The sequence below is a fragment of the Propithecus coquereli genome, unplaced genomic scaffold (assembly GCF_000956105.1).
Source record: "Propithecus coquereli isolate 6110/MARCELLA unplaced genomic scaffold, Pcoq_1.0 Scaffold27, whole genome shotgun sequence".
Classification (NCBI taxonomy): domain Eukaryota; kingdom Metazoa; phylum Chordata; class Mammalia; order Primates; family Indriidae; genus Propithecus; species Propithecus coquereli.
The window spans coordinates 10,967,641-10,993,761 of record NW_012148285.1 but is presented as its reverse complement, the minus strand read 5'-3'; the positions used below and the strand labels follow the sequence as shown (position 1 = coordinate 10,993,761).

The following is a 26,121-nucleotide window of genomic DNA, read 5'->3' as shown; positions in this document are numbered from 1 at the left end:
TAGTCCCAGCTACTCGGGAGGCTGAGGCAGAAGGATTGCTTAAGCCCAGGAGTTTGAGGTTGCTGTGAGCTAGGCTGACGCCACGGCACTCTAGCCCAGGCAGAAAGAGTGAGACTCTGTCTCAAAAGAAAAAAAAAAAAAAGAATTTGTTATCTATATTCTGCTAGTTTTGGCAAAAGCCATCTCTGAAACGATTAAACTATTCCTCAGTTTATTACCCCCCTACTTTATTTAGACGGTCTAAACGTAATTTTAAGAACTTTAAAAATGTACTGTATATTAAAAATTTTAATCTTCCTTGGGATTTATTCCAACTGAGTTGTTTCAACCAAGTGAAATGTAGGGGGGAACAGTGCCACAAATCTGAAGCTTATCTGAAGAACAAACCAAGCTTCATCTAGCCAAATCTGCTAAATCAGAAAACATATCTGCTTCTCTAGAGCCTTTAACCTGTAGCATAATACATCTGGAATACCGCCGAGTTGACCTCGCACATAAAGTCCAAAGCCGTGTTACCATTAAAGACATCTGTTCGTGAGACTCACGGATCTCACGTGCTGTGCTGAAGCAACTCTACCTTACTCTGTTTCTCTCTGTTTCATCTTAGTGGCCTGGTTGGCAGCAGAATTGGAAACTGCTGATAAAATGACTCCTAAAGCCTTTCTGCATAGCCCCAGTAGTTTCATATGGACCACATTTTTTGCTATTTTCCTGTGACTACAGGACAACTTGTTGAAGGTGGCGGTTTCATACACAAAGGCTCTGGTCTAGCAAGTCCGTCCTTCAGGCTAAAAGGCAGGCTGGGTAACTTAGAACAACGCCTTTGACCTCCGTTCACAGGGCTACAGAGTCGCAGGTAAAGCCACGCAACCCAGTGTGTCCAGAGTACCCACCTTTACGAGTGCTGGGCCAGGCTTCGCTGAGGACACGGTGTTTGTGGGGAGGACGGGAGCTGTGGACCTTGCGGGAGGCTGATCCGCAGTCGCAGGAGTTTTCAAGAATTCAGGAACTGCTGGGGACACTGAAGTAAACTGGCGGAAAAGGCAGAAAAGGAACAAGTCTGTGAAATCAATGACCGTGAAAACAGAAAAACTGGAATTACGAGAGAATGACCTCTTTTTTTAAAAAAAAAAGTCCAGTAGAAAAGAAACAAAGGAAAAACATACTATTGTGTCTGAGACTGCGATGGTGGAATGACATGCTTTGCCTCAGTGCAGTGAATTATGTAGACTTTGTCCCAGCAGCAATGAACAGCTAAAGCTAAATAAGGTTACATTGACTAAAGTCTAGTGTTTTCTCAGAAAAATGGTCAGAACCACCCTTTTTTGGCAGGGAAAAAAGTCCAAGACTCTTGTAAAAATGATAAATGATATAAGGTAGTCATAAGGTTTACTTGCCACACAGGTCACATTGTCCCTGGCTAATTTAAATGTGATAGTCTGTTACAGAGCCTGATGAATCCCTCCACCACGCCCCAGACCCGTGGTTGGGCAGCATCTCTTCCTGGACACCTGCTCCACCCAAGTGGCTTAAATGAGCTTTACAAGGTATGTTCCTGTTGCTAACCCTGGCTAGCACTCTCATTAACTCCTGTCCCCCCACTTCTTGCAACAGGAGAAGAACTGCAGAATATATTCTGGTAAGATTGATTTGTTCCACTTACAGTGCCCTCTTACTTAAAATGAGAAGCTACTTTGTTACCCAGGCCCAAGTCACTGATTACTGAATCTCAATTTCTATATTAACAAAGGAAGCTACAGGAGACTTTGCTAGGTTTTATCAATTCTTACTAGCAATCACTTTAAGTAGATTTTAAGTATTCACTTACTGGAAAGAGATGTTACTATTGTAATAAACCAATTAAATGTGTATTGATCACTCCTTGGATGGACTTATTACCAGCCTTATGTTTAGGAAAAATGTCTTCCTTTATCATTTTCACTTCCCCGAACAACTCTCAAACTCATCACACCAACAATCAAAATCAGTTCCCTTGTTGAAGTATGTGGGTTTAAAAATAGCAAACTGTATTTTTCCTCCTTAAAATAAATTACCGGAAAACTCAGAGGGCTATTAGTAGCAAGAAATATGAAGCCTTGTGCATGCTAGTTACTCAATAAATACTTGTTTAATTGATGAATGGTCATTCCTTCGGGCTTTACTCACGCTGGGTCACATTCTCAGTCCAGCTGAGGCCGTGTGTGGCGAGTGTGCAATGAATTGTACATGCCCGTGTCAGTTCTGAGGATTCTGCCATTGATTTCAGCTTTTAAGTAATTATTAGTAACCGTAAGTCCTGACAATATAAAAGACTTACTTTGTAGAGGTGGCTGTACTCAATTTCATTTCTAAACAGAAATGAAGGAAAAGGACTCATCCGAGAGCTGCAACACCTACATTCCAGGCAGACTTTTGCCCCCAAATAGCCCTGCGATGCTGGGCTCCTCAGTGAACCTCTGACCAACCACACCTCATGCCTAAAGTGAAAGATGATGCTAGCTGATCACTTCCTTACTGGGTATGATGTTAATTGTTTTCCTTCTGCCTTGCATATTTTTTGGAAATGAGGGTACTTATCTCCAGGTTGATTTTCACAGAAGGAAAAAACATTCCTTGGCTGTTATATAACTGGTATATGAAGCAGAATCAAACGTTGGAATTTTGAAGTACATACATTTTCTTTCACATAAGTTCTGCTAACCTGGCAAGCTGTTTAACCAGTCCAGCCCCTGCTGGCTGATGAATTTGAGAGCAGAAAGTGTTAATAATCTGAAAAATAATGTAGAAGCATGGATGTGGCATCAGTTGTAATATTTATGAAAATGTTTTGCCTGTATTTCTAGACTGCACCTAGCAGACTTTAGCCTTGATTACTGACACTCTCATCAGCTCTTTTGGTATTTCAGCGTGACTTTGCTAACCAGAAAACCACAGAGCCTAGCATAACGCGAGAGTAACCCAATAGAAACACAGTGATCGTTAACTCTACCTAAGCTGAAGATAAATTCTAGTTAAAAAGGGAGAAATGTCTAAACTCTTCTACATTCTGCCAGGCTTTTTATTGTGTCTTGCAAAGGACCAAAGACAAAAACCACCAAAACTCCACTTAGACTATTTCTAGATGTTAGGTTCCTATTAGCTAAAGTCACCAAATAATCTGAATATTAGGAATTCTGAGATGACAGTATTTGAAAAAGGATTAAAAGAGTATCCAGGCCATATGGGACACTTAATCTTATTTTGTTTCACAGAAAATTGATCAATATGTTAAACTCTTAAAAGAATGCTACGTAAATAGGTTTAAGTTGCCACGGAGACCTAAGTTCACCTTATGTTCTATGAAAAGTTACTTTCAAGATGATTCAGAATCATTTTCCCAAAGAAACAAAAAAGCTGCAAACTTTGCTTTGTCTTATTGGATCCGGTCACTGTTCCTATTACAGGTTATAGGTCTCATAATCTCCAGTTCTTCAATTTTCATCATAAAAGAAAATGTCAAAAACATTGCTTAATAATGGATGTTTATGCTTTAAATAAAAACTCAAAAGAAGGTACTTTCAATCTTAAAGACTGACTTTTCTCTTACTAGAAATTGCTATGGGAAAGTTCTGCTACGATAGAAAAAATCGAAGAGCACATAACAATTCAGGTGTCTGCAGAACACGGTGCACTTTCCAAGACCAGTCGTTGCTCTCAGGTAACTCCCTTTTTTTCATTTAGAATTTCAGTCTTGAGGGACAGAGGCAGGATATTTAAAAACAAAGCTTTTTTGTATTGTAGATTTTAAATCTATAATGTGTTTTAAATTTAGGATGCAGCAGAGTTCTTAATTAAGATGGCAATATGCAAACAAAGAATTCCAAATGCAATTATTCTTTAAATATTGTTTCCACATTCTAATCCCCAGATAAATAACATGAACAATGAATGAGTTGAATATAAAACAAAAACATGTTTTAGATATGTAATAGATGAATATTTTATGTAAAATTCTAGCTTTGTTACAATGTATCACCTGGTACTGACCATTTGTTTCTGTAATATGTAAGTTTAAGCATTTCATTTTGAGAACAAGTAAACATTACAAGTGAAAAAAAGTGAATTAATTTTGTAGCACAAAATCTACTGGACATTCAGTTGGTACTTGATTACCTGATTAGTAGTGATTTGTACATATCTCATTTTAAGTATATTTTAACCATTTTTAAGTGCTGGCATTAAGTACATTTTTACATTGTTCTGCAACCATCACCACTGTCATCTCCAGACTTTCTCATGTTCCCCATTCCCCTCTCCCCCGAGCCCCTGGCAACCATCATTCTATTTTCTGCTATGAGTTTAAAGAAGTATCTCATATAAATGGAATCATATAGTATTTGTCATTTGTGATTGGCTTATTTCACTAAGCATAATGTTTAAGGTTCATCCATGATGTACATACTGCAGAATTTCTTTAAAGGCTGAATAATATTCCTATATATAGAGAGAGCAAGAGCACATGCATTTTGTTTATTCACTTATCTGTGTACACCTGGGTTGCTTTCACATTTGGCTGTTGTGAATTATTGTGAATGATGCTGCTTCGAACAGGGGTATACAAATATCTGTTCTAATTCCTGCTTTTAATTCTTTTGGGCATAAACCCAGAAGTGGAATTGCTGGATCAAATGCTAATTCCATTTTAAATTTCTTGAGGAACTGACATTTCCATAGTGGCTACACCATTTTAAATTCCTACTTACTGTGTAAGAGTTTCAGTTTATTCACATACTTCCAAAACTTATTTTCTGTTGTGTTCTTTTGATAGTTGCCATCATAATGGGCATGAAGTGGTATCTTGTGGTTTTGATTTGCATTTCTTTAATGGTTAGTGATAGAGCATCTTGTCATATGCTTATCTTCTTTATTGAAATATCTATTCAAATCCTTTGCCCATTTTTGAATTGGGGATTTTTGTTGTTGTGGGAGTTCTTTACATATACTGGATATTAATCTGTTTTGTGTTGCTATAACAAAATACCTGAGGCTGGGTCATTTATAGAGAAAAGAGGTTTATTTAGCGCCTGGTTCTGCAGGCTGTACAGGAAGCACGGAACTGACATTTGTGTCTGATGAGGGCCTCAGGATGCTTTTGTTCATGACGGAAGGAGAAAGAGGGCCAGGGTTTGCAGAGATCACGGGGCAAGAGAGGGGGAGATGCCAAGTTCTCTTTAACAGCCAGCTCTTGTGGGAACTAACAGAGTGAGAACTCACTCACCCACAAGGGAGGGCACTGATCTACTCATAAGGGATCTGCCGCCGGGACCAAAACGCCTCCCATTAGACCCCACCTCAAGGTTTGGAGGGGACAAACATCCAAACCATAGCAAATCCTTATCAGATATGATTTGCAAATATTTTCTCTCAGTCTTTGGGTTGTTTTTCAGTTGATAATGTCCTTTTGTGTACAAAAGTTAATTCTGATGAAATCTAATGATCTGTTTTTGCTCTTGTTGTCATCCAGGAAATCACTGCCAAATCCAATGTCACGAAGCTCTCCCCTATGTTTTCATCTAAGAGTTTTGTAGTTTTAGCTATTGCATTTAGGTCTTTGTCCACTTAATTTTTGTGTGTGATGCTAGGTAAAGATCCAACTTCATTCTTTTGCATGTGGATATCCAGTTTTCCCAGTACCATTCGTTGAAGAGACTGTTCTTTTCCCCATTGGCTGGTCTTGGCACCTTTGTCGAAGATCATTTGACCATACTTGTGAGGGCTTATTTCTGGGCTCTCTGTTCTGTTCTATTGGTCTATGTCTGTCTTTATGCCAGTACCACACAGTTTGATTACTGTAGCTTTGTAGTAAGTTTTGAGTTGAGGAAGTGTGAGACTTCCAACTTTGGTTTTTTAAAATTGAAAAGTGTTTTGGCTTTTCAGTGTCCCTTGAGATTTTGACAGAGATTGTATTGAATCTGTAGATTGCTTTGGGTAGTATTGACATATTAAATCTTCCATGAACATAGGATATCTTTCCAACCAACCAGTCTCCTGGGCGAACCACACGTAGGCTAGAATGTTGCACACAACTTCTGCCCCTGCTGTCTCGAGGGAGTCGGGATTGGGATTTGAGCTGATTCCTCCCAACTGTACCATGCTGGGGAGGGCTAGTAAAAACACCACGAGGTTTCCTTTTTGAATGTGGCTTTTTTCTTAATTGGGCATTTGCCTGGTTGGTACAGATCTTTGGTTTCCAGAGTGCCTATAGAGTTATTTTACTCAGTCTGTAGTTTATTTAATGTTTCCATGGGAGAACAAGAGCCTGGACCTTCCTATTCCACTGTCTTGTTGATGCGTATTATCTTTTGTAACGAGGTTTTCCATCACTTGTGAGACAGTGTTAAGCATATGAATACATGCATAAAATCTCAAAATGTGAGTATAATTAAATACTTCTAATTAATAGTTCTATTATAACCAATACTGCTAGAATTAAAACATTGCCACAAAGGAAAGAGGTGATCAGGCAGAGTATCACCAACCGACTCTCATCATTAATGAATCTGTTATTTGTAGTGGTAACTTCATAGATGGATCATTCATTAATGAATGCTGTGGATTGACTTTAGGAAACCTTAGAACAAATGTCCACCTTATTTTAAGTACAATCTAGTTAATAAAGTTGTCATGTATTATCTATTATATTCTCCAAAATAATGTGGAATGTCTGTTACAAGCTTAGTATGACCATGTTGGTGATTCACAAGTTAGTCTAAGTGAACATTACAGGTTAGAATGTAGGAGAATAGTAAGTATTAGAATTACTATTATTCATTTTTGGTAACTGAGTTATGATACTTGAGTACACTATATGAATGGAAGAAATAATGTTATATATCTTTTAAGTAGTATACATAACAGTTGCCACTATGAGTCTTAACAGTACAATCTATTGGCTTAATGAGAACGAGTCATTAGCTCAAACCCTATGAGAGCTGGACAGCTGCCCCTTCTTCAAGCTGTCTGCCCCAGGTAATAACCTGTAAAGCAAGTAGCTCAGTGCCTGGCGCACAGTAAGTGCTCAACAAATGTTGGTCATTATTTTTATCATCAAACATTTATATTTACAAACAAATAGGCAAGGTCTGTTCTGTATAATGTACTAGTTTAGGCACTTTGCTATTAGTCACAGGAAAATTAAGAATTTGGATGGAACGCAACTTCACACTTAAGGCTAGAAACCAATTCAAAAAGTGGCAGAGCACTCTTGACATGTAAGTTATGTAAAGCATAACTGAAGGGGTAGAAATTAGAGTCTATGTCTTTGAAGCCCTATTCAGGCTTCTCCTGGTAGGTATTTATAACAGTCAAATTTGGATTATCTAATATATATGTATGTGGCTTACCTATTAGACCTTGCTCATTCTTTTTGTTAGCTTAAACCTAAGGTTTCTACATTATTTGGCAAAAGATCATATACCTGAAAGTTACTTGATACAATGAGAAAAAATAGCTTATCAAAGTCTCCTAAGCTTATCTTCCTGAAAATACACAGAGTAGCTGACCAACCAGGTTCCTTTTAGCATTACTAGGCTTTGAAAATTAAAAAAAATTGTCAGGTCCTGCTTATAGTTAAACATCTGGGTTACAGTTAAATATCTGGGTGTTTATAATAAATGATTTATTAAAGGGCTTAAGAAATTGCTGAGAGAAAAGAATCTCCAGATTAAAAGGACCAGTGTAGCAGCTCCTAGTGTGCACATATGGCTGCTCTTAATTTCCTACAGCTTTCCATTGTTCAAGAGTTGCTTAAGCACAAAATAAATCGAGCTCCAGTATGTGATGTGTGTTCCGTTAATATTTTGGTAAATTCCTTTCCAGCTACACTTTGATCAGAATTAAAAAGAGAAAAATCCAAGGATAAGCAGTTTTAGTCTTTTGCAGACCACACAGAAATACATATTTCAAAGAAGAATTTTTTTACTCTGTGAGGTCATTAGCATTTTAGCTGTGGGATTGCAAGAGAAGTGCCTGAATAATCTGTTCTTTAAGTACTTTCTGTAGGACTTAATCCTCTGGTATCTGTGTGTTCTGAAAAAGAATTAAGAAGACTATAAGACATTTTGGAGGAAAGCAAGGCATAAAGAAATCTCAAGCCTAATTTTAACTAATTATCTGTAAATATAACTTTTAAAGAACCTAAAAGAAATTCTCTGCACTGGCTTTTGCTTTGTATCAGGTCAAGTGCAAAAAACAAACAGGGAAATTAGAAAAATGTGTTTAGGATTAGATGTGTAGCACAAAATGATGATTAATCGACATATGAAAAAACTTGGCTGAGCGCAGTGGCTCACCCCTGTAATCCCAGCACTTTGGGAGGCTGAGGCAGCCAGCAGTTCGAGACCTAGCCTGGGCAACACAGTGAGACCCTCTCCCTACTAAAAATTAAAAAAAAAAAAAAAAAATTAGTTGGGTGTGGTGGCCTGTGCCTGTAGTCCCACCTACTTGGAAGGCTGAGGCAGGAGAATTGCTTGAGCCCAGGAATTTGAGGTTACAGTGAGCTATATTTGGACCACTGCACTCCAGCCTGGGTGACAGAGTAAGACCCTGTTTCTAAAAAAAAGAAGAAAAAACTTTGCTCAGGTAAACAAGAAACAAAGTAAAATCTATGGCAGAGCTCTTTAAGGTATGGGCTGTGGACCTTTCCCTGTGAAGACACAAGTATAGGAAGTTATACAGAAAGTTGACGTTACTCCACCACTTACTGTACTTTAAACAAACACACACTAGTCCTTCACTACAGCCAATTTGAGGAGTGGGCTACAGTAACTCTTCTCTAAGAACACCCAAAAGATAATAAAAGATTCACATAAATGTCTTATCTTTGTTTATAGGGACTATTTCAATAAATAGTGATGTCAATAAACAGTGATGTGACTGCTCTTTGGGGGTAGGATCATAATTCTAAAACAGGAAAAAATAGATTGCAGAGATAATTTCCTGTGGTTGCTCATTCATTAACTCAATAAATAGCTGCTGTGTGTTGGACCTGTGTGTTCAGTATGAGGGTACTAAGATAAAGTGAGGGGAAAGCCCTGCCTTCTAGGTACCTGATATCTAATGTAAAACAATGTGTTAAGACCCTTTCCCCTTGAGCTACCAAAGACAATATATTTTATATACATGGAGATGCCTAGACAAACTGGGTAACAGTGAAAATAAAGCACAAAATTTGCCAAAACAAAACCTAATTGTCACTTATAGACACAAAAATCCCAAAGACTTTACCAACATGTTAAAGTTTCCCTCTGTAGTTGATTTAAAAAATGAAAACGCCTACAATGTATTTACAGTTCTACCTGAGGATTATCTTTCTTTGACATCAATATAGCATCGTTACCAGGGACATGCTTCTTTATGGCACAAAGAAAAGTATAATAAGAATCCTTATTGGATTCCCCACTTATAAATATTAGAACACTTAAGGCATGCAGGGCAGAAATTATTTAACGGGTAAAGCTACAGTGGCGCCATCTCTGACTCTCAGTTCCTTTTCTTGAATGTATGATTGTTAACATTCTGTAAAGTGGGTCTTTTTCCTTTAGCCCAGTTGACTGCTGATGGTTTGCAGGCAGAATCAGAACTGCAGCAGCACTAAGTCCCAAGTTCAGGAGTGACCCAAGGCTTAGTGTGCACCGCACTGGCAGTAAACAGACCACATGTATTCTTCAAGAAACACTGCTATTCCTATTTCCCTTCAAGGGATTCTGGAATGTTAGCCCACTGGGTGGGACTGCATCTGGTTAAAGTTTCTCACTTATAAACTTACTCTTTCAAGAGTAATGTGAAAAATATAATAGTACAAGCAATACAGGGAAAAGGAGAATGGTAATCTTTCATGCAGGTGGAATTGCATGAAGCCATCAACAGGAAGATGGCCGCGGTGACAAAAACTCTTATTAAAAGCTAAGGCCATGCTAATAGCTGTCTGACATCCTAACCTACTCAGACAGCAGTAGGGAGCCACCACCCAAATGGATAAGTGGAGCTGCTTTTTAATGGTATTTACTTGCATACTTGACATTCTTTTTACCCTATTTTTAAAGCTCAAAACCAGGGTACAGCAAATATGTGAGAACACAGTAGGGGATAGTCTCCCCTGCTGCCTGCTCAGAGCACGGCTGGTCACTGACCCTCATCCTTCTTCCAGGCCAGTGTCCAGCAAAGCCAAGGGGCCACAGTCACTCTTGCCCTGGGAATGTGGACAATCTGGACTGTAGCCACCCACGCTACCTCTGTCAAGTCCGAGTTGTTAGGCTCTACTTTCGAATGGAAGGAGAACAGAAACTTTTCTACAAGCCCTGTGTCAGTCTGCACTCATGGTACCTAATTCAATTCAATTCAGTGTTTATTAAGTACCTTTTCCGTACCAGGCCCTGTGCTATGTTACACACACACGCGTGCTCTCTCCAAAATAGCTCTCGTCCTCTAAGAGTGAAAGTCCTTTTCCTCACAGGCTCACTTTTTAGTTGGAGGCATCAAGACAACAAACAACATATTTCAGATCACGGTGATAAATGCAATGAAGAAAATGATGGCTGAAAGACATAGTTCCTAACAAATAAATGTTCACGAATGAGAGGAAATGATGTAAGAAAATACACAAACATTTTTAATTCCAAAACTTCTGTACCTCCGTGAGCCCAGGCCACCTCTTATGTAAGGGTTAAAGCAGATAATTGCTAAATTCCTTTCCAACTCAAGAACCCTATGATGCCAGGCTTATTAACAAGAACATTCTCTGCTGAACTTGACCACTCCCATTAAGCTGTTCAATAGTTTTGACTTTAACTAAACACTATTAAGGCAAAAATGCTACGAGAGATTAAAAACAAATTATGTGTAGCATAGGAATTCTTTTAAAACCAACAAACATGAACACTTCTTAAGAAATGCAAATTTCTAATGCAATTATCAAAAGCTTCATGACATTGAATTTGGCAATGATTTCTTAGTATGACACCAAGAGCACAGGCAACAAAAACAAAAATAGACAAATGGACTGTATCAAACCAAAAAACCGTGCATTAAAGGACACAATCAATAGAGTGGAAAAGCAACCCACGGAATAGAGAATGTATTTCATATCATATCTGACATGGGGTTAATATCTAGAAAACAGAACTTTCACAACAACAAAAAAATGACTGGATTAAAAAATGGACAAAAGACATTTCTCCAAAGATGATAAACAAATGGCCTAGTGCATGAAAAGATGGTCAACATCACTAATCATTAGAGAAATGCAAACCAAAGCCACAAGGAGATACCACCTCACATCCATTAGAATGGCTAGTACTGAAAGAATAGAAAGTAACAGCTGCTGGTAAGGATGTGGAGAAACTGGAACCCATGTGCCCTATGGTGAGGTATGACTGCTATGGAGAATGGTATGGAGGTTCTTCAAAAAAAATTAAAAATACCACTACCATATGACCCAATAATCCCACTTCTGGACATACAGCCAAAGAAATTGAAAGCAGGGTCTTGAAGAGATATGCACACCCATGTTTGCAGCACCATTATTCACAATAGCCAGGGGACAGATGCAACACACTATCTATCAGCTAATGAATAAACACAGTGTGAATATATTCACACAATGGAATACTATTCAGCCTTAAACAGGAAGGAGATCCTGTCACATGATACAACACAGATGCATCTTGAGAACATTATGCTAAGTGAACTAAGACAGTCACAAAAAGACGCGTACTGTATGATTCTACTTTCATGAGGTACCTAGAGTAGTAAAATTCAGAGACAGAGAGTAGAATGGTGGTTACTAGGGGCTGGGCAGATAGAGCAGGAGGAGGAGCTGTTTAATGGTTACAGAGTTTTAGTTTTGCTAGATGAAAACATTCTGGAGATCTGTTGCACAACAATGTGAATGTACTTAACACTACTAAACTGTACACTTAAAAATGGTTAAGATGGCAAAAAAAGGTGAATTTTATGGTATGTCAAGATTTTTAAAAAGCAAGGTACAAAACCATTTGTAAAAAATAAAAACATGCATGTAGAGTAGGAATAATATGTAAGAATCTATTGAAAAAATTTAACAGTGTTTTGGATTACAGGTGAAAAGCCTATTCAATTTTTCAGCATTTTCAGATTTTTCTTCCAGTGAAATTTTATTACTTTGATACATAAAAAATAAGGCACTTTCTCTATTTAGGGATCAAAACCAGAGAGGTAATACCTGGGCTGGAGTGCTGGTAGTCACAGGAGATGGCGATTCACTAACTTTTGGCTCACTTGGGGACGTGGCTGACCCCTGCGACTCCTGGCTCGCGGGCTGGTCTGGAGACAAAGCGTCACTGCTGTCTTCATCAAATGAGAAGTCACCCTGAGTGTGGGCATAGTCCTCCTTCCCAACGCCTAAAGAAAGAAATGATTCTTGGTTTAAGTTGGCCTTGGAATATCAAGATTAATATGAAAAAGAAGGAGAAACATTGTTTCCTATGAAAATTTAGGAAGCTGGTTTAAGAAAAATTGAACATAATATACTTCCCAATGGAAGAACACACCACTACCTATGATGTATTCTTGGGAAAAACAAATCAGATCTGAACTGCATCAAGCCTTTGTGTCCACCTACCAGTTATAGGACGTACAGGGGACAGGAATGTTTTCAATGACACCAGGGGATGCAAATGGAATCAGCAGAATTGAGAACGTGGGACATCTTAGAGGACAAAACAAGCCTGTTTTGTCAACAAATAAGCAGTAAGGAAAAAAGGGAAGGAAGAAGACCTACCCAATAGATTAAGATTTAGGAGGCATATCAGCCAGAGGCAACATCTGGATTCTGATCTAGAATCCAACTGTTTAAAAAAAAATGAGATGATGGGGCTATGCCTGGGTGTCTATTGGTAAATTCCCACTTCAAAGAGCAGCCCAGCTATACTGATGTCTTACTTTTTGGGGTCCATCTCTTTAGGATTGCATGGAATTACAGTTGACTGTACTACTTGGAATTCCTGACAACGAATTGCCTGAGCTTTAAACTCATACTAATGCAAAATATGAAGTTCCCAGGAATAACGAAAACTATGACAGTTTTTAAGATTAGATATTAACTTTTCAAAATTACCTGCTGAATAAGCATTATTCTTGAAATGATTTTTTTTGTGCTAAAGCTTGCCAGAAACAAAAAGAGAAACATCAGTAACTAAGTATGATAAGACTAGGATAAAATGGACAGATACTGCCATTCTTAATGAATACATCTATTCACTTGCTATTCACCTTCGTGAACTAACATTGAACAAGCTATGTTTCTTTATATTTCCTAGAAATAGAAAAATAATGAAAAGTTTGTAAAAATATTAAACAGAAACAGTGTGATACAAGTTTAACTTAGAAAACGTGATAATGAAATCAGAACATATAAACCTGAGACATAACAAGAATCTCTGTTAATTGGTAGCAGATGCAATTCTTATAATACATAATAGTAACAAGAATCACTGTCAGTGTTAATAAATTTCTAGTTAACCCAGAAAACAATACTCATGATTGTTACTGGCCTTTTAATTAAATTTGTTTTATCTAAAACTAACAGGTTTCTCTTTCTCTCAGAAAATAGTAAATTTTTAGAGTCTTGCCTATAATTGCTTCCTTAACACTGGAGTCTACAGGAAGGATGTTTTTCTCTACCAGCTCCATAGGACCAGGTCTTTGAGCAATCTTTTCATTCAGATCATCTGCTAGTCGAGCTCTTTTCAACTTCATCTGGGTAGCCTGCAGGGATGGCTCTGCAAATGTTTCTAAAAGAGGAAACACAGTTTTAACCATTACTTGAATTACTATTATCTATTCCCTAATGTTATTTCAGACCAACTGAATTTAAATTGGTTTAAACATATTTATGTGTTCTCAACATAGTTATGGAAAGAGAAAATGACTGTTTAAGAATGCTCTAATATGCATTTTGTACTTTTTAATCCTGGATAGTTTTACCTTGCCTACATAAAATGGATGCTCATGGATTCAAATCAACATGACCTCAAGCCAAAAAGGGTATATTGCTATTTTCGACTTATGGTAGGAGGGTCAAGTTCACATTTATTAGGTATTGGGGGTACACAGGATGAACAAGATAGATGTGGCTCAAGAAGTTTACAGCTTTGGATTTGGCTTCATTGGGAAGTCAAGTTCTGGTAGGGGAGCCACTGCCTCTTAGGATGTAAGTTCCTTTGCGGAGTCAATGGGAAAAGCTATAATTTATATTCTTGGGTTGATCCCTGTGTGTCTCAGAGTCAGTCATTATAATTAAGAATTTGGGTTTATTTCTGAATATGTATCCTTGTGTCTGTTAGGAATATTCAATTATATGGTAATTAATAGTTGTAAAGAAGCATCAACTCATCTACTTACAAAAGCATAAAGTTGGTACAACCAACATAAAACTACTGTAAACATCGTAACTCTTTCATTTGCTTCATTCTGTCAATTATTTGTGTTTCTGGTAACTCTCATTAATGCTTTTTTCCATTGTTCTCAAAATGTTTATAATTGGTTAAAAATAACAATGTGGTATTAACCGAAAATTCTGAGTTGAAAGTTGCTTGCCTCTTAAGTTATACAAAAGAAGGTCTTTTGAAATTCCCCATAAGTAGGCTCAGGATTAACTGATGTTATTCATATTCTAGGCAGAATTTCCTGGCTGAAGCCCGAGGCTCAAAGCTGGTGAGCTACTCTGCAGTACACCTGTGCAACTTCTCTACCCACCATTTGAGCTGTCTGTTTGCCAGAAGTCAACCTTGATTGCCCAGGAAATAGTCTGTATCTCTTGTGACTGCTATTGTCAATACATAATGAAATGTTATGAGAAAATGATAAACTTCCAAATAAAATTATTATTGCTTGGAAACCTAATTTAAAATGCTTTGGAAACGTGATAAAGGTGAGTCATTGAAAAAAAGATCACTGTCAAATTAGTTCGGGCAATTAATAACTGTAAAAGATTTGGGAAAAAGATCACAAAATCTATGATTTTTAAGCTCAGATTGCTTTTCAAGTGTCTATTGTTTTTGTTGCACCATAAGTGGAAACTGTAGGTGGTGTACACTGTGCTTTGTGCAGTGAAGATGATGTGAATTCCATTCATTAAAGCCGTCCCCAAAGAGAGGACTCTAGCCCTGGATGGCGATATTGGCAAATGAATGTATATCTCTATAACTTAAAATAAAATGTGTGCCCAGCTGATTTTTATAGTTTTCCTATATAACCAACTGTGGTGCCAATCTTGTGAGATAAAACACTTCTAACCACACAGGAAGATGATAGTTGCGGAGAACTAGACCATGAGAATCGCTTGTAGGTTGATATTTCAATGGTTTTCGTTAAGATCCAGGTAGGATAGCTTTCTGTTTTTTCCCCCTCTCCCATCACCATCCAAGTGATAGCACAATCAGTATGGAAAGAAAATATTCCCAAAGCATGTAAGTAGAGCCTGGCATTTTGCTGTTTCTGTTTCTAGTCTTACTGCCTCCCATCTCCACAAGACTAGGCTGAAGTTTAGCTGCTGAACTTCAGAAAATAATTTAGACTCTTGTCCGCCAAATTTTCAATCCAATCCAAATTGTTTAATGTTAAAATACAGCTGGGGGGCAGTTTTAAGACATTTTAAAAGTTAAAGATGACATTCTTTCTCATTTCAAGACTCCCAACTTGATAACTGAGGTCCTTAAAACATCACTTACGGTTCATTCATATACACTGTTTTAGGTTTTTAAATGTTAGGTAGTCTGATTCCTTTTGATAGGTAAATGTATTTGCCTTGATTTTAATTATATTAATAAAGTCTATTACAGTTAGAAACGGAAACAGACAGCATTGTTACAACAAAAACATCCCTAATAGGTCAAGGTATTTTCAGGCACAGAAGGAACCCTTTACTCGGTTACTTACCAGTAAACTTGCTTCTTTGAAGATTCACTTATCCCTGACAGCTGGTAGCTGCTCTACCCTACTACTGGAGTTCTGGAAAAGATTTTTTAGTCCAGTGGACTTCTGAGAACACAACCCAAAGTAGAGAAAGGCATATACCTCTCACCTCCTGCTCCTGGAGTGAGGATAGCCACATAATCATAGATTCTTTAGATTAGAAAAGACCCTACTTGAGTCGTATAGACCACCTTGATACTTGGAACCTCTTTACCACATTCCTAATATGATGTGTTTTTTCTCTATCACAGCAGCCTGTTTATTCCCCCCAGAGTGCTTCTGATCATCTAATTCCCTTGTTTATTATCTGTCTCTGCCACTGGAACCAAAGTTCTACAAAGGCAGGCATCCATCTGTCTTGCTCACTTTTTGGGTCTCTGGTGTCTAGCACACTGGCCAATGAATGAGTATCTCTAATAACAGTGACCCTATCACCTCCTGAAGATTTCATGTCTGGCCTTTAGAATATTAGTCCTTATGTTGAGCTACAATCTAATACTTTGTAATATCAACCTAATTCTAGAACTAACTCTAATCCTAATCAGATCATTAGGCCCAGAGAGAACAAATCTTTCTTCTATCTGACAGTTGCCTCTACATGTTTGAGAAGTTTTCAGATTCTTTTTGTATCTTCTCAAGGCTTAACATACCCCAAACTATCAAAGGATCAAGCTCCTAGTCTGGCTCAATAAATTAGTCAGAGAAGCAAAACAATGAAAGAAAATGTAACTTGGGAGTTTACGGTGGAGGTGTTAGTTTTCAAGAATGCTCTGTCTTTAGACAGAAAAACATCATGTCCTCAGCCATGTGTTTAGCCAAAGATGGAATGGAACTGTCCCTACCAGCCTCGTGAGCGGTGAGGCTGGGTGACAGATAATTTGGTGGTGGGGCACACTTACGATAATGGTCAGATCAAGCTGAATTGCTGTAAGTGGCAACAAAGAGAAACGCTGAGTGTGGGCATTGCACCAGGTAGACATAAACAAGGTCCAAGTAGCTGAAAATCTAGGGTTAGACTTGGGGGTGTTGTACCCTTTATGACTTAATGAGCAGGGCACATGTCCCTCACTGATAAAGAAATCCTCTGGACCAAAAGTGTTTTTCCAGAACAGTATGGTAGAGGCACCTATGGTACCAGCTGGTGGGGAAGAGTCAGTCCATTAATTGGTTATTTGGAGAATCAAACTTTCCCCATGTATCTAAAACAATGTTTTAGTTTTGGGTCTTCATGTTGCTATCCAATTTGGAGGATGTCAGCCTGTGGGGTAAAAAGTTATTAAAATGGGAATAAACAGAAATGGTGGAATTCTCACTTCTTTTCTTGAGAAAATGAAGCAAAATAATAAATAAAACCTTTACCTTCTAAAATGTGCATCCTGACAAGTTCAGAACGATCTGGTCGGCTCCGAATCTTGTGTTTCAAAAAGTTTTCGGTCTTGAAAAAAAGATAATAAGAAAGTCTTTTCAAAAATTATTTACAATTTATCATGGTTTTAAATTTTTTTCAAGGTACTCCGTTTAAATAAATTGTATACTCTTTATGTCATGTCTTTTGAGAGGAAGAAAAGAGTAGAAATTAGTACTTACAGAAACTACTATCCAATGCATGATTTAAACTGCAGCCTTCAAAATCTTACAGGGACTTGAATAGTATATTGATATGAAAGTAAGCACTTTATAGAATTTTATTTTAAAACTTGGCAACGTCAAAAACTCATGATTTTGAATATGATTTTTCAATAAACATAAGATTTAGAGCACTTAAATATCTAAAATCAATGAAATCTATACTTTGGGTCAAGTAAGAATCCACTTTGATAACAAATTTCCTAAAAATCCTAATGTATTTTCTTTCATGAGTTCATATCCTTGATCATATTTTCTCAATTAGAACTGTATTTAATTCTTAAGCAATAGGACTTTAAAATGGGTTTTATATTTTATAAGACTCTAGGAGATTATTATTACATTCTGAGAAATTTTTCTTACTCCTGGGCTTGAGCAATCCTTCTGCCTCAGTCTTCCAAGTAGTTGGGACTAGAGGCATATGCCACCACACCTGGCTAATTTTTCTATTTTTTGTAGAGACGGGGTCTCGCTCTTGCTTAGGCTGGTCTTCAACTCCTGAGCTCAAGGGATCCTCCCACCTTGGCCTCCCAGAATGTTAGGATTACAGGCATGAACCACCATACCCGGTTCATAATGGCATTTTTAAAGAAAATAATCAACACCAATGCAATGTGCAACTATGACAGCGCCATCTCAAGGAATAAAGCAAAGTTGAATGTAGCAACGTTCTCCGATTTAGCCAAATTCTCCTACTCGGGGTCACAGGTACAGGTAACCCAGACCCAGTAGGGAAACCACCTAAGGATCTGGCATCAGTGCTTCACTTGGCTGTCTCTCTGCAGGGGTAACAAATGACATAATTACTCCTCTATTGCATCTCTAAAAACCATTGTTAGGCTCTGAAAGCAAGAATGTGAAGAAGTGTAACTTGTCCTTTATGTACAAAACTAGTTACTGGTTTTAAAAGGACAAAATTTGAATGACATGTATTTTCTATAAACCCCTAAGATCAAACTACCCCCAAGTAAATACTCTCTATGCCATGTATCCTGAAAATACACTATGTTTTCGCTATTGACATATTTAGGAATAAGATTGCTGCTTGTCCATAGGTACTTTAGAATAAAGGAGAGAAGTAGAACATTTTAAAGTAAAATTTCTTACTCTGGCTCGTTCCAAGCTTTTTATCTGTTCATGGAATGCCGCTGGGCTCTTCAAAGCTGTGAGGGGGAAAAGAAATTGTTTTCATGGTATAAATAGAGGCGTTCATACTTCAGCCCACAGTTACAGTATATCATGTTGATAATCCTATTAGTTCACATCTACAGTTCCAATTTATTTACTAGTTCCTTCATGAGATCTGCAAAATTTGAAACCTCAAATGTTACAGAAAATTATGTATTTCACAAATAAAACCAGTAGACATTATAAATAGAGTTACATATATAACGACAATGCAAATATCATGTCAGACTAGTTCCAACCACTAGTCAGGGCAAATTTTCATTGCCAAGGGAAATGTTTGATGATTCCTTAACAGGTCCTTGCTCTTAATGGCCATTGGAGCTACTGGAAAAAGCCCAAATGTTCTCGGGAGTGATCTAACCTTGAACACACGACACTCTATACCCAACAAATCTGAAGTACCATTTATTGAGAACCCACAATGGAGCTTAGCTCTATGCTCTGTGGTCAATCGTAATCGTATTCCTGTCGGTCTTCACTACAACCTTGCCAGGTAGGTGTAAGCCCCAGTACAGATGAAGGCTCAGAGAGGTTAAGTGAATCCTTGAGGTCAGACAGCTAGATGGTGGTCAAAGTGGGATTTAAATCTAGGCTTTTGAGTTTGAAAGGTTCATGTTCTTTCTACCATACTACAATGCAACTCACTCTAAAGACAGAGTGACTCCTTAATATGCCAACTGCCAGTACATCAAATATTCTAGAATCCCATTGTGAGGGTTAGCAGTGTTTACCAAAACATCACCTATGACAGTATTTCTATCAGTTATCTTTGCACTATCCTTTTCGTGTATGTCCACTATTGCCCAATAACCCCTGCACTTACACAGGAAGTCAGATGAGTGGATGGGATATAGGACTAGGATTCTTTGGGCTGTCATCTCCAAGACTTGACCAATCAGCTCCTACAGCATTATTTTCAGCACTAGTACTTGAGGCACCCAGAGACTCCCAGGAGCCCAGCCCAATCAGGTTTGGCTAGGGACCAGCTCCCCAAAGCAGATTAGAGCTGGCCTAGCAGTGGTGTCTGAAACATCATAATTTGATCCAGTTTGATTGATTGGTTCACAGTCAGGAATGTGGTGGTGGAGAAATCTGGCAGAGTATCAAAGGAACTTTTGACTATCACAATGCTAGATTTAAAATATTTAGATAATTAATAATAGTCCAGGAAAAAAAAAAGTTTAACTGGGAAAAATATCCACTGTAGAGAAAAATCCTTCCTTATCATAAGCCAAGAAATGGTTTATGGGCTAGAAACGATTCAGTTATAAAACACTAGAAATTACAAAATGAATCTATACTTTCCAGTCTTCTGAAATATTTAAATATTTTAAATAAATCAATCAATTCCAGTCCATCTTAATTTTAAAGTACATCTGGTTTTTAAAATGTATTCTAAATGATTCTCTTAGGTTGGCAATGCAGATGCCTGATTTTTCCTTATAAATTTATTTGGCAATTGTTGATTCAATGGATACAACTGAATTAGAGTGGGATACAGGTGCTTTTTGGACATGCCCATCTTGTTACATCATGAGGGACACAACGGTAATGCTGTAAATCTTACGTGGCATGATGCCCTGGTCCACTAGTTGTTCTCTCGTCCTCCTCTGTTGCAGCCGCAGCTGGAGCACTGTGAAAAGGAAATAATCACCATTGGCGTTTATTGGTAACTGTACGATCCAATCTATACAATTCCAGAGGAGATACAATTAAGTTTTATTAAACATCTTCTATTTCATAATTAAACAAGGAGGATATTACCCGGTACCATCCAACTTGTAAAAAGAAAATTATTTTGTGATTTCTGCCCTTTTGGTGAACACTAAAGTTTACTCAGCATGTTTTTGTTTAGTGAATAATAATTTGATGACTAAAGCTAAGTATTTATTTAAATACATTCACATAGTACCCAGAAAGGAAATACCGTTGGCTTATATATTAAGACTTATTAATAAATCTCATTCATAGAAATAGAAACATGAAATTCCTTGACATTCCTTAGTTCTTTTAAATGGCAAAATTTATTTCAAGGAAAGATTGACTTATTTGGAGGGAGGGACTTACTCCATCAGGAACAAATTTTAAATAGCTTTAATGAAGCCTACCTACATAATAAAAATTAGACCTATAAGATATTACTAATGACCCAATGGGAGATTTCTAAATTAGGAATTTAAAGTAATCTTTGCACAAACATAATACCATATCTCATTCTATAAGTTCTAAGAAAGTCACAAATCAAATGATACCTTGATATTTTAACAAAAGTAAATTATTACAACTGGTAGAAAACAAGATATATATGATGAAATGCAGATATCCAGTTTGCCAAATTTAATCAAAAATTAATTTTTTTTCCTAGATTTTTAAAGCAGATTCATTTTATAAACATCTGTATATTTTTATCTGGAAAGTGAGCCAATTTAAAAAAAGAGAAATACATGAAGTGACTTTGAAAAATATTTTTCTTGGTTTTACCTTACATTCAAATAGGGTTTCCATTTTGATTTTTATTTTAAACCACAGATAAAACCAAGGTTAGGAGGATGAAGAGCCTGCTTAAAGGTTATCAATATGCTAAAAAAAATTGATCTATGTGTGTTTCTTAAACAGTGGGAAGAGAAGCCAGTTTTCTAGTGAGGGATGAAGAGGGCTGAAGTGAGAGGCTGGCTGGGACTTGTCTCTTACCGAGGCTCAAACGCAGTGGCACATGGTGTCTCCTTGCAATAAAACCCTGAGGCCTGAAGATGTAGGCAACGTGGCCCTTACATCCCTTGTTTCTCACTTAGCCTTGTGCTGACTGCAGAGCAGAGCAGTCAGATATACTTCAAGAGTCTAAACTGCAAAATGGCTTTTAAAAATATTTTCTTATCATTGTTAGATATGAATGTCATCCTCCATTGGATACAGAAATATGCTTTTTGTTTGTTTGGGGCCATAGGGTCACAAAGCTTCACTGATATCCCATTGAGAGCTGAAGCAACTAACGTAAGACTCTGTTACACAAAGCAAAAGAAAAATTAAATGAGTCTAAAAAAATACGTGCACATTTCTGACATTAAAATGTTCTGTGATACTTTGAATCAATTGTGCTCTAACACAAAGATCTTTTCCCTGATAACTTATAGTTTATTGAGAATAGCATGTTCCCACTGTGCTTTATAAGGAACAAAAATAACCAAGGAGCTGACCTGTGCATCTGCTACCACACAAATGCCTGCATACTCTAACATTCTTCCGGGAAGGCTAACGTCAGTGCTTGTCTGCATTTGAGGTGGTCCGTATTCAAGAAGTAGCGTCCCAAGAAAAGGACAACTGAGAGGAGAAAAGGGTTAGAACAGTTGTCCAGTTCAAAGGTTGACACTTCTGGAACATGACGGTCCATGTCTGTTGGAAAATCTCTAGCAGTAGTATCTTTCCTTTCTCCCAAAGGAGGGCTCAAAAGAGTAAAAAAGAGTAATGTAAAACATCAACAGCCCCCCTTTTTGGCTTAAAACAGACAAAAAAAATTGCATCACAGATATGAGACAAATGTATCAAACACAATACATTTTTTGGGTGAACGACATCTTTGAATGATGTCTACATTTGCAACAACTTGGTCTGCAAACCAACACCGATGACATCTCCGTATCGTCTCCTGATGTTCGCTGGTCATTTCAGGTGCCCTCACGTACCAGGATGGCAGCCCTGTCGGCTGTATCATCTATGACCAGAAATCACACTTTCGTGTTGATGTGCGAAGGTACCTGCTACCACAAGGGTAACACACAAAATGGATGTATGTCTCTCTGACCTGTTTCTACTACCAATACTTCCGACACCAAATGTGTGGGCTTTTCCCTCACACCTGCCAGTTCTCCAACTTTCTGGACCCTAACTAGGTGTTCCACAATTCCATTCTGGAGTTAGTGTCAGATCCTACGAGTTAAAGGGCTCCGTCCCACAAGACTGCCCTCGCTTCAGGATGTGAACCGCTAGTCCAGGCCTCCCATACTTCTGACTGATGGGTTATGAAGTCATGGAGTTTCCGCAGTCCCCTCCTCAGGTTTGATAAATTTGCTAGAATGGCTCGCAGAACTCAGGAAGGCACTTTGTTTACTATTACGAGTTTATTACAAAGGATGCAACTCCGGAACAGCCAAATGGAAGAGATACATAGGGCAAGGTCTGGGGAAAGAGGCACAGAGTTTCCGTGCCCTTTCTAGGTACACTCCCCTCGCTATGATCATGCCTTGTCTTTCTGGTGACCGGCCTCTAGGCTGGAACCATCTAGGGTCTCCCAGCTACCTGTCACCTCATTAGCATACAAAAACCACTCTTATCACTCTGTAGAGTCTAAGGATCTTAGAAAGAAGCTCTTGCATCAACAGCTGTGGACTAAGACTAAATACATAACAGAAGATGCTCCTATCACCCCTGTTATTCAGGAAATTCCAAGGATTTTACGAGCTCTCTGCCAGGAACCAGGGACAAAGACATTTCTTATTATATCACAATATCATAAACATCAATCACCAACTGTTAAACACACACAAACTATTTGTGTTTTCTATCCCATTTTCTATATGGCCAAACAAGCAAATGGCTCTATTTATGTCATATTGCTTGAAGGTAGGAAAATCATCTCCCCAACTAATGCTCTCTTCACTGCCTATTAACTGTCCCAAGCAGCAAGAACATCACACTACGAGCACCACTCAAAGCAGCTGTGACCATCGGCCTCCCCCAGGCCTGTCCACTTATTTAGAGCGTATCTATCAGGTGTCTGGGTGCTGTATGGGATACAAACCCACAGGAAAGAGCAGCAGCAGTCACTGTGAATGGAAGATCTGTTTTTAAGCAAAGACATTAGGAAGAACATGAATGGAACGGGAAGCACATTTGCAAGTAATTAGTCATTTTGTCAAGTGTGTTGATCACCCAGCTTCTTTTAGTTTTCACCTACACCAATGGGTGGACAGTACTGGACACATTATGTTGAATATGAGGCACGATGTCCTGACAAGAGACTCGGGTATGCTGCCACCTTCGGTCAGTATTAAAACACAATTAGGCCGGGTGTGGCAGCTCATGCCTGTAATCCCAGCACTTTGGGAGGCTGAGACAGCAGGGTTGCTTGAGGACAGGAGTTCAAGACCAGCCTGGGCAACACGGTGAGACCCTGTCTCTACAAAAAATACAAAAATTAGCCGGGCGTGGTAGCACATGCCTGTAGTCCCAATTACTTGGGAGGCTGAGGCAGCAGGATTGTTTGAGCCTGGGAGTTTGAGGCTGCAGTGAGCTATGATGACGCCACTGCACTCCAACCTGGGTTATAGCAAGAGCCTGTCTCCAAAAGAAAACAAAAACCAAAAACCAACCTAAAACAACACCACCACACCACAATCACAGTATTATTTGATCACATCCAATACAACCAGTCATTCACAACTCGACAATGGTTATTCTGAGAACAACTACTAGGTATACAAAGTACTGATCATACAGGTACAGGCTCACAATTTTAGAAAACATCAAACTTCCTTTCAGTGCTCATCAAATTAGTAAAAAAAAAAAAAAAAAAATTAATGTATTATAAATCGCAACAGGTATCTGCACCTTAGAGGCAGATCATCCAAGGCCAGGAAGAACATGGCTTGAATGATGTAGACAGCTTAATTATCGGGCAACAGTGGAAGACAGGAGTTGGGCAGAATTTGTCAGTGCTTCCCCAGGACTGTAAAAGGGGTAAGGGACCCTGAAAATAGAGGACCCAACTCTTTTAATGATCAGAGAGGCATTCATAGTTGTGGGGTCAGGATGCTTTATCAAGTTTCTCTGGGACCTTTGTGGATTAGGTTTGGAGACCCTCTTCCTCCTTTTATCAGCCTCCATGCTCCCCCTCGGGTGTTTATGTCTGCGTGGGGGGAGAGAAGGCCTCGATCACAGAATGTTACTCAGTGCACTGCGCAGCTGAAGTTCTTAAGACCAATGACTAAGCTGGCACACTGGCTGATCTCTGGAAAACCTGAGGCAGTCTGCACGTGTTGACAAGATTTCATTTCCGTAGCTGCGAACCAGAGTTGAGACACTGGCCAAGCACTGCTCTCCTGTGGTGGCAGCAGCAGCATTCACAGTGGTGATGGCACAGCTGCCTAAGAAGCCAGCGTCCCCGGCAATGGCCTTACGTCTGACAACTGAACCCGAGAGCATTCTCCCCCTGGTGCCTCGTGGAGTGGATGAACTATGCTATCGGGTCGACATCATAGCCTCCATCCTGTTTGTAAGCTGACTGACATTCAGGATCTTCCACAGCCGTTTCACCAATAACTGCTTGCAAGAAAAGGATATACATAAAGCTACAGAATTCTCAGGGGGAAAAACAGCTCAAAACACTCAGTGACTGAGTATCTACATCCTTTCAGAAAACAAAGGACATAAGTGATAGAGTGAAATAGAATGCAAGTTACAATTGCTCACATTTCAACATTTTCAAATGTCTTTGTCTTTGAAAAATGTAGATACTAAGTCAATCCAACACTTGGTCCTGAGAAGTCCTTAAGATTAAAATTAAGGTTTAAAACAGGATTTAAACCTGTTTGATTTTCTCAAAAAAAAAAAAAAAGGAGGGAGGGCAGGGGCAGATATAAAAAAAAAAGCATATCTCATACACGTAGCAGTGTGTTCTCTGTGTAAAACATTTACCCTAAGTTGAGAGTTCTACCACAGCTGTGTACTTCCGGATGATAAAACTCACAAGAGGCACACAGGGGCCCCCCATCAACAGAGGGAGATGAGGTTGTAAGTCCATTTGCTTACTGTATGTATCACGTCTTTCTTAACTAGCCTGAGTCCAGGCATTTTTACTAAAAAAAAAAGCTCTTCAAACATTATTACATTGTAAGAATGATATATGTTCATTATACAAAATATGAAACTGGCAAGTCATTCATTGGCTCTGAATTTTATTATTTTTATCAGAGAAAAAGACCACAAGATACAAAATTAGAACATTCAGCAGTTTTTTTCTAAAGAAGTTCTCTTAAAAACTATTTAAAAATTTAGTTGACAACAATTACAACCCATCATTCTACTCTAGGTAAAAATCAAAAGATTTGAAAACAGGTACTCAAATATGTGTACACAAACATTCATAGCAACTCTAGTCACAATAGCCAAAAGGTGGAAACAGCCCAAATGTCATCACAGATAACTGGATAAAGAAACTGTGGTGTACCTATACAATGGACTATTGCTCAGCCACAACGAGGAATTAAGTATTGATACATACTACAGCATGGGTGAACCTGAAAAACACTGTAAGTGAAAGAA

The 26,121-nt window shown here is 38.3% G+C and overlaps 1 protein-coding gene across 2 annotated transcripts in view; it reads right to left on the bottom strand.

Annotated features, from left to right (window-relative positions):
* The window catches only part of MKL2 (MKL/myocardin-like 2), a 165,882-nt gene that overhangs the window by 22,638 nt on the left and 117,123 nt on the right, over nt 1-26,121 (bottom strand). For both annotated transcript variants that reach the window (XM_012647813.1, XM_012647815.1), the window contains 6 exons: nt 20,372-20,437; nt 18,724-18,779; nt 17,350-17,425; nt 13,647-13,808; nt 12,239-12,417; nt 894-1,031 (listed from right to left, as the gene is read on the bottom strand). In XM_012647813.1, coding sequence (XP_012503267.1) covers nt 894-1,031; nt 12,239-12,417; nt 13,647-13,808; nt 17,350-17,425; nt 18,724-18,779; nt 20,372-20,437 — 677 coding nt within the window. The remainder of the gene's footprint in view (nt 1-893; nt 1,032-12,238; nt 12,418-13,646; nt 13,809-17,349; nt 17,426-18,723; nt 18,780-20,371; nt 20,438-26,121) is intronic.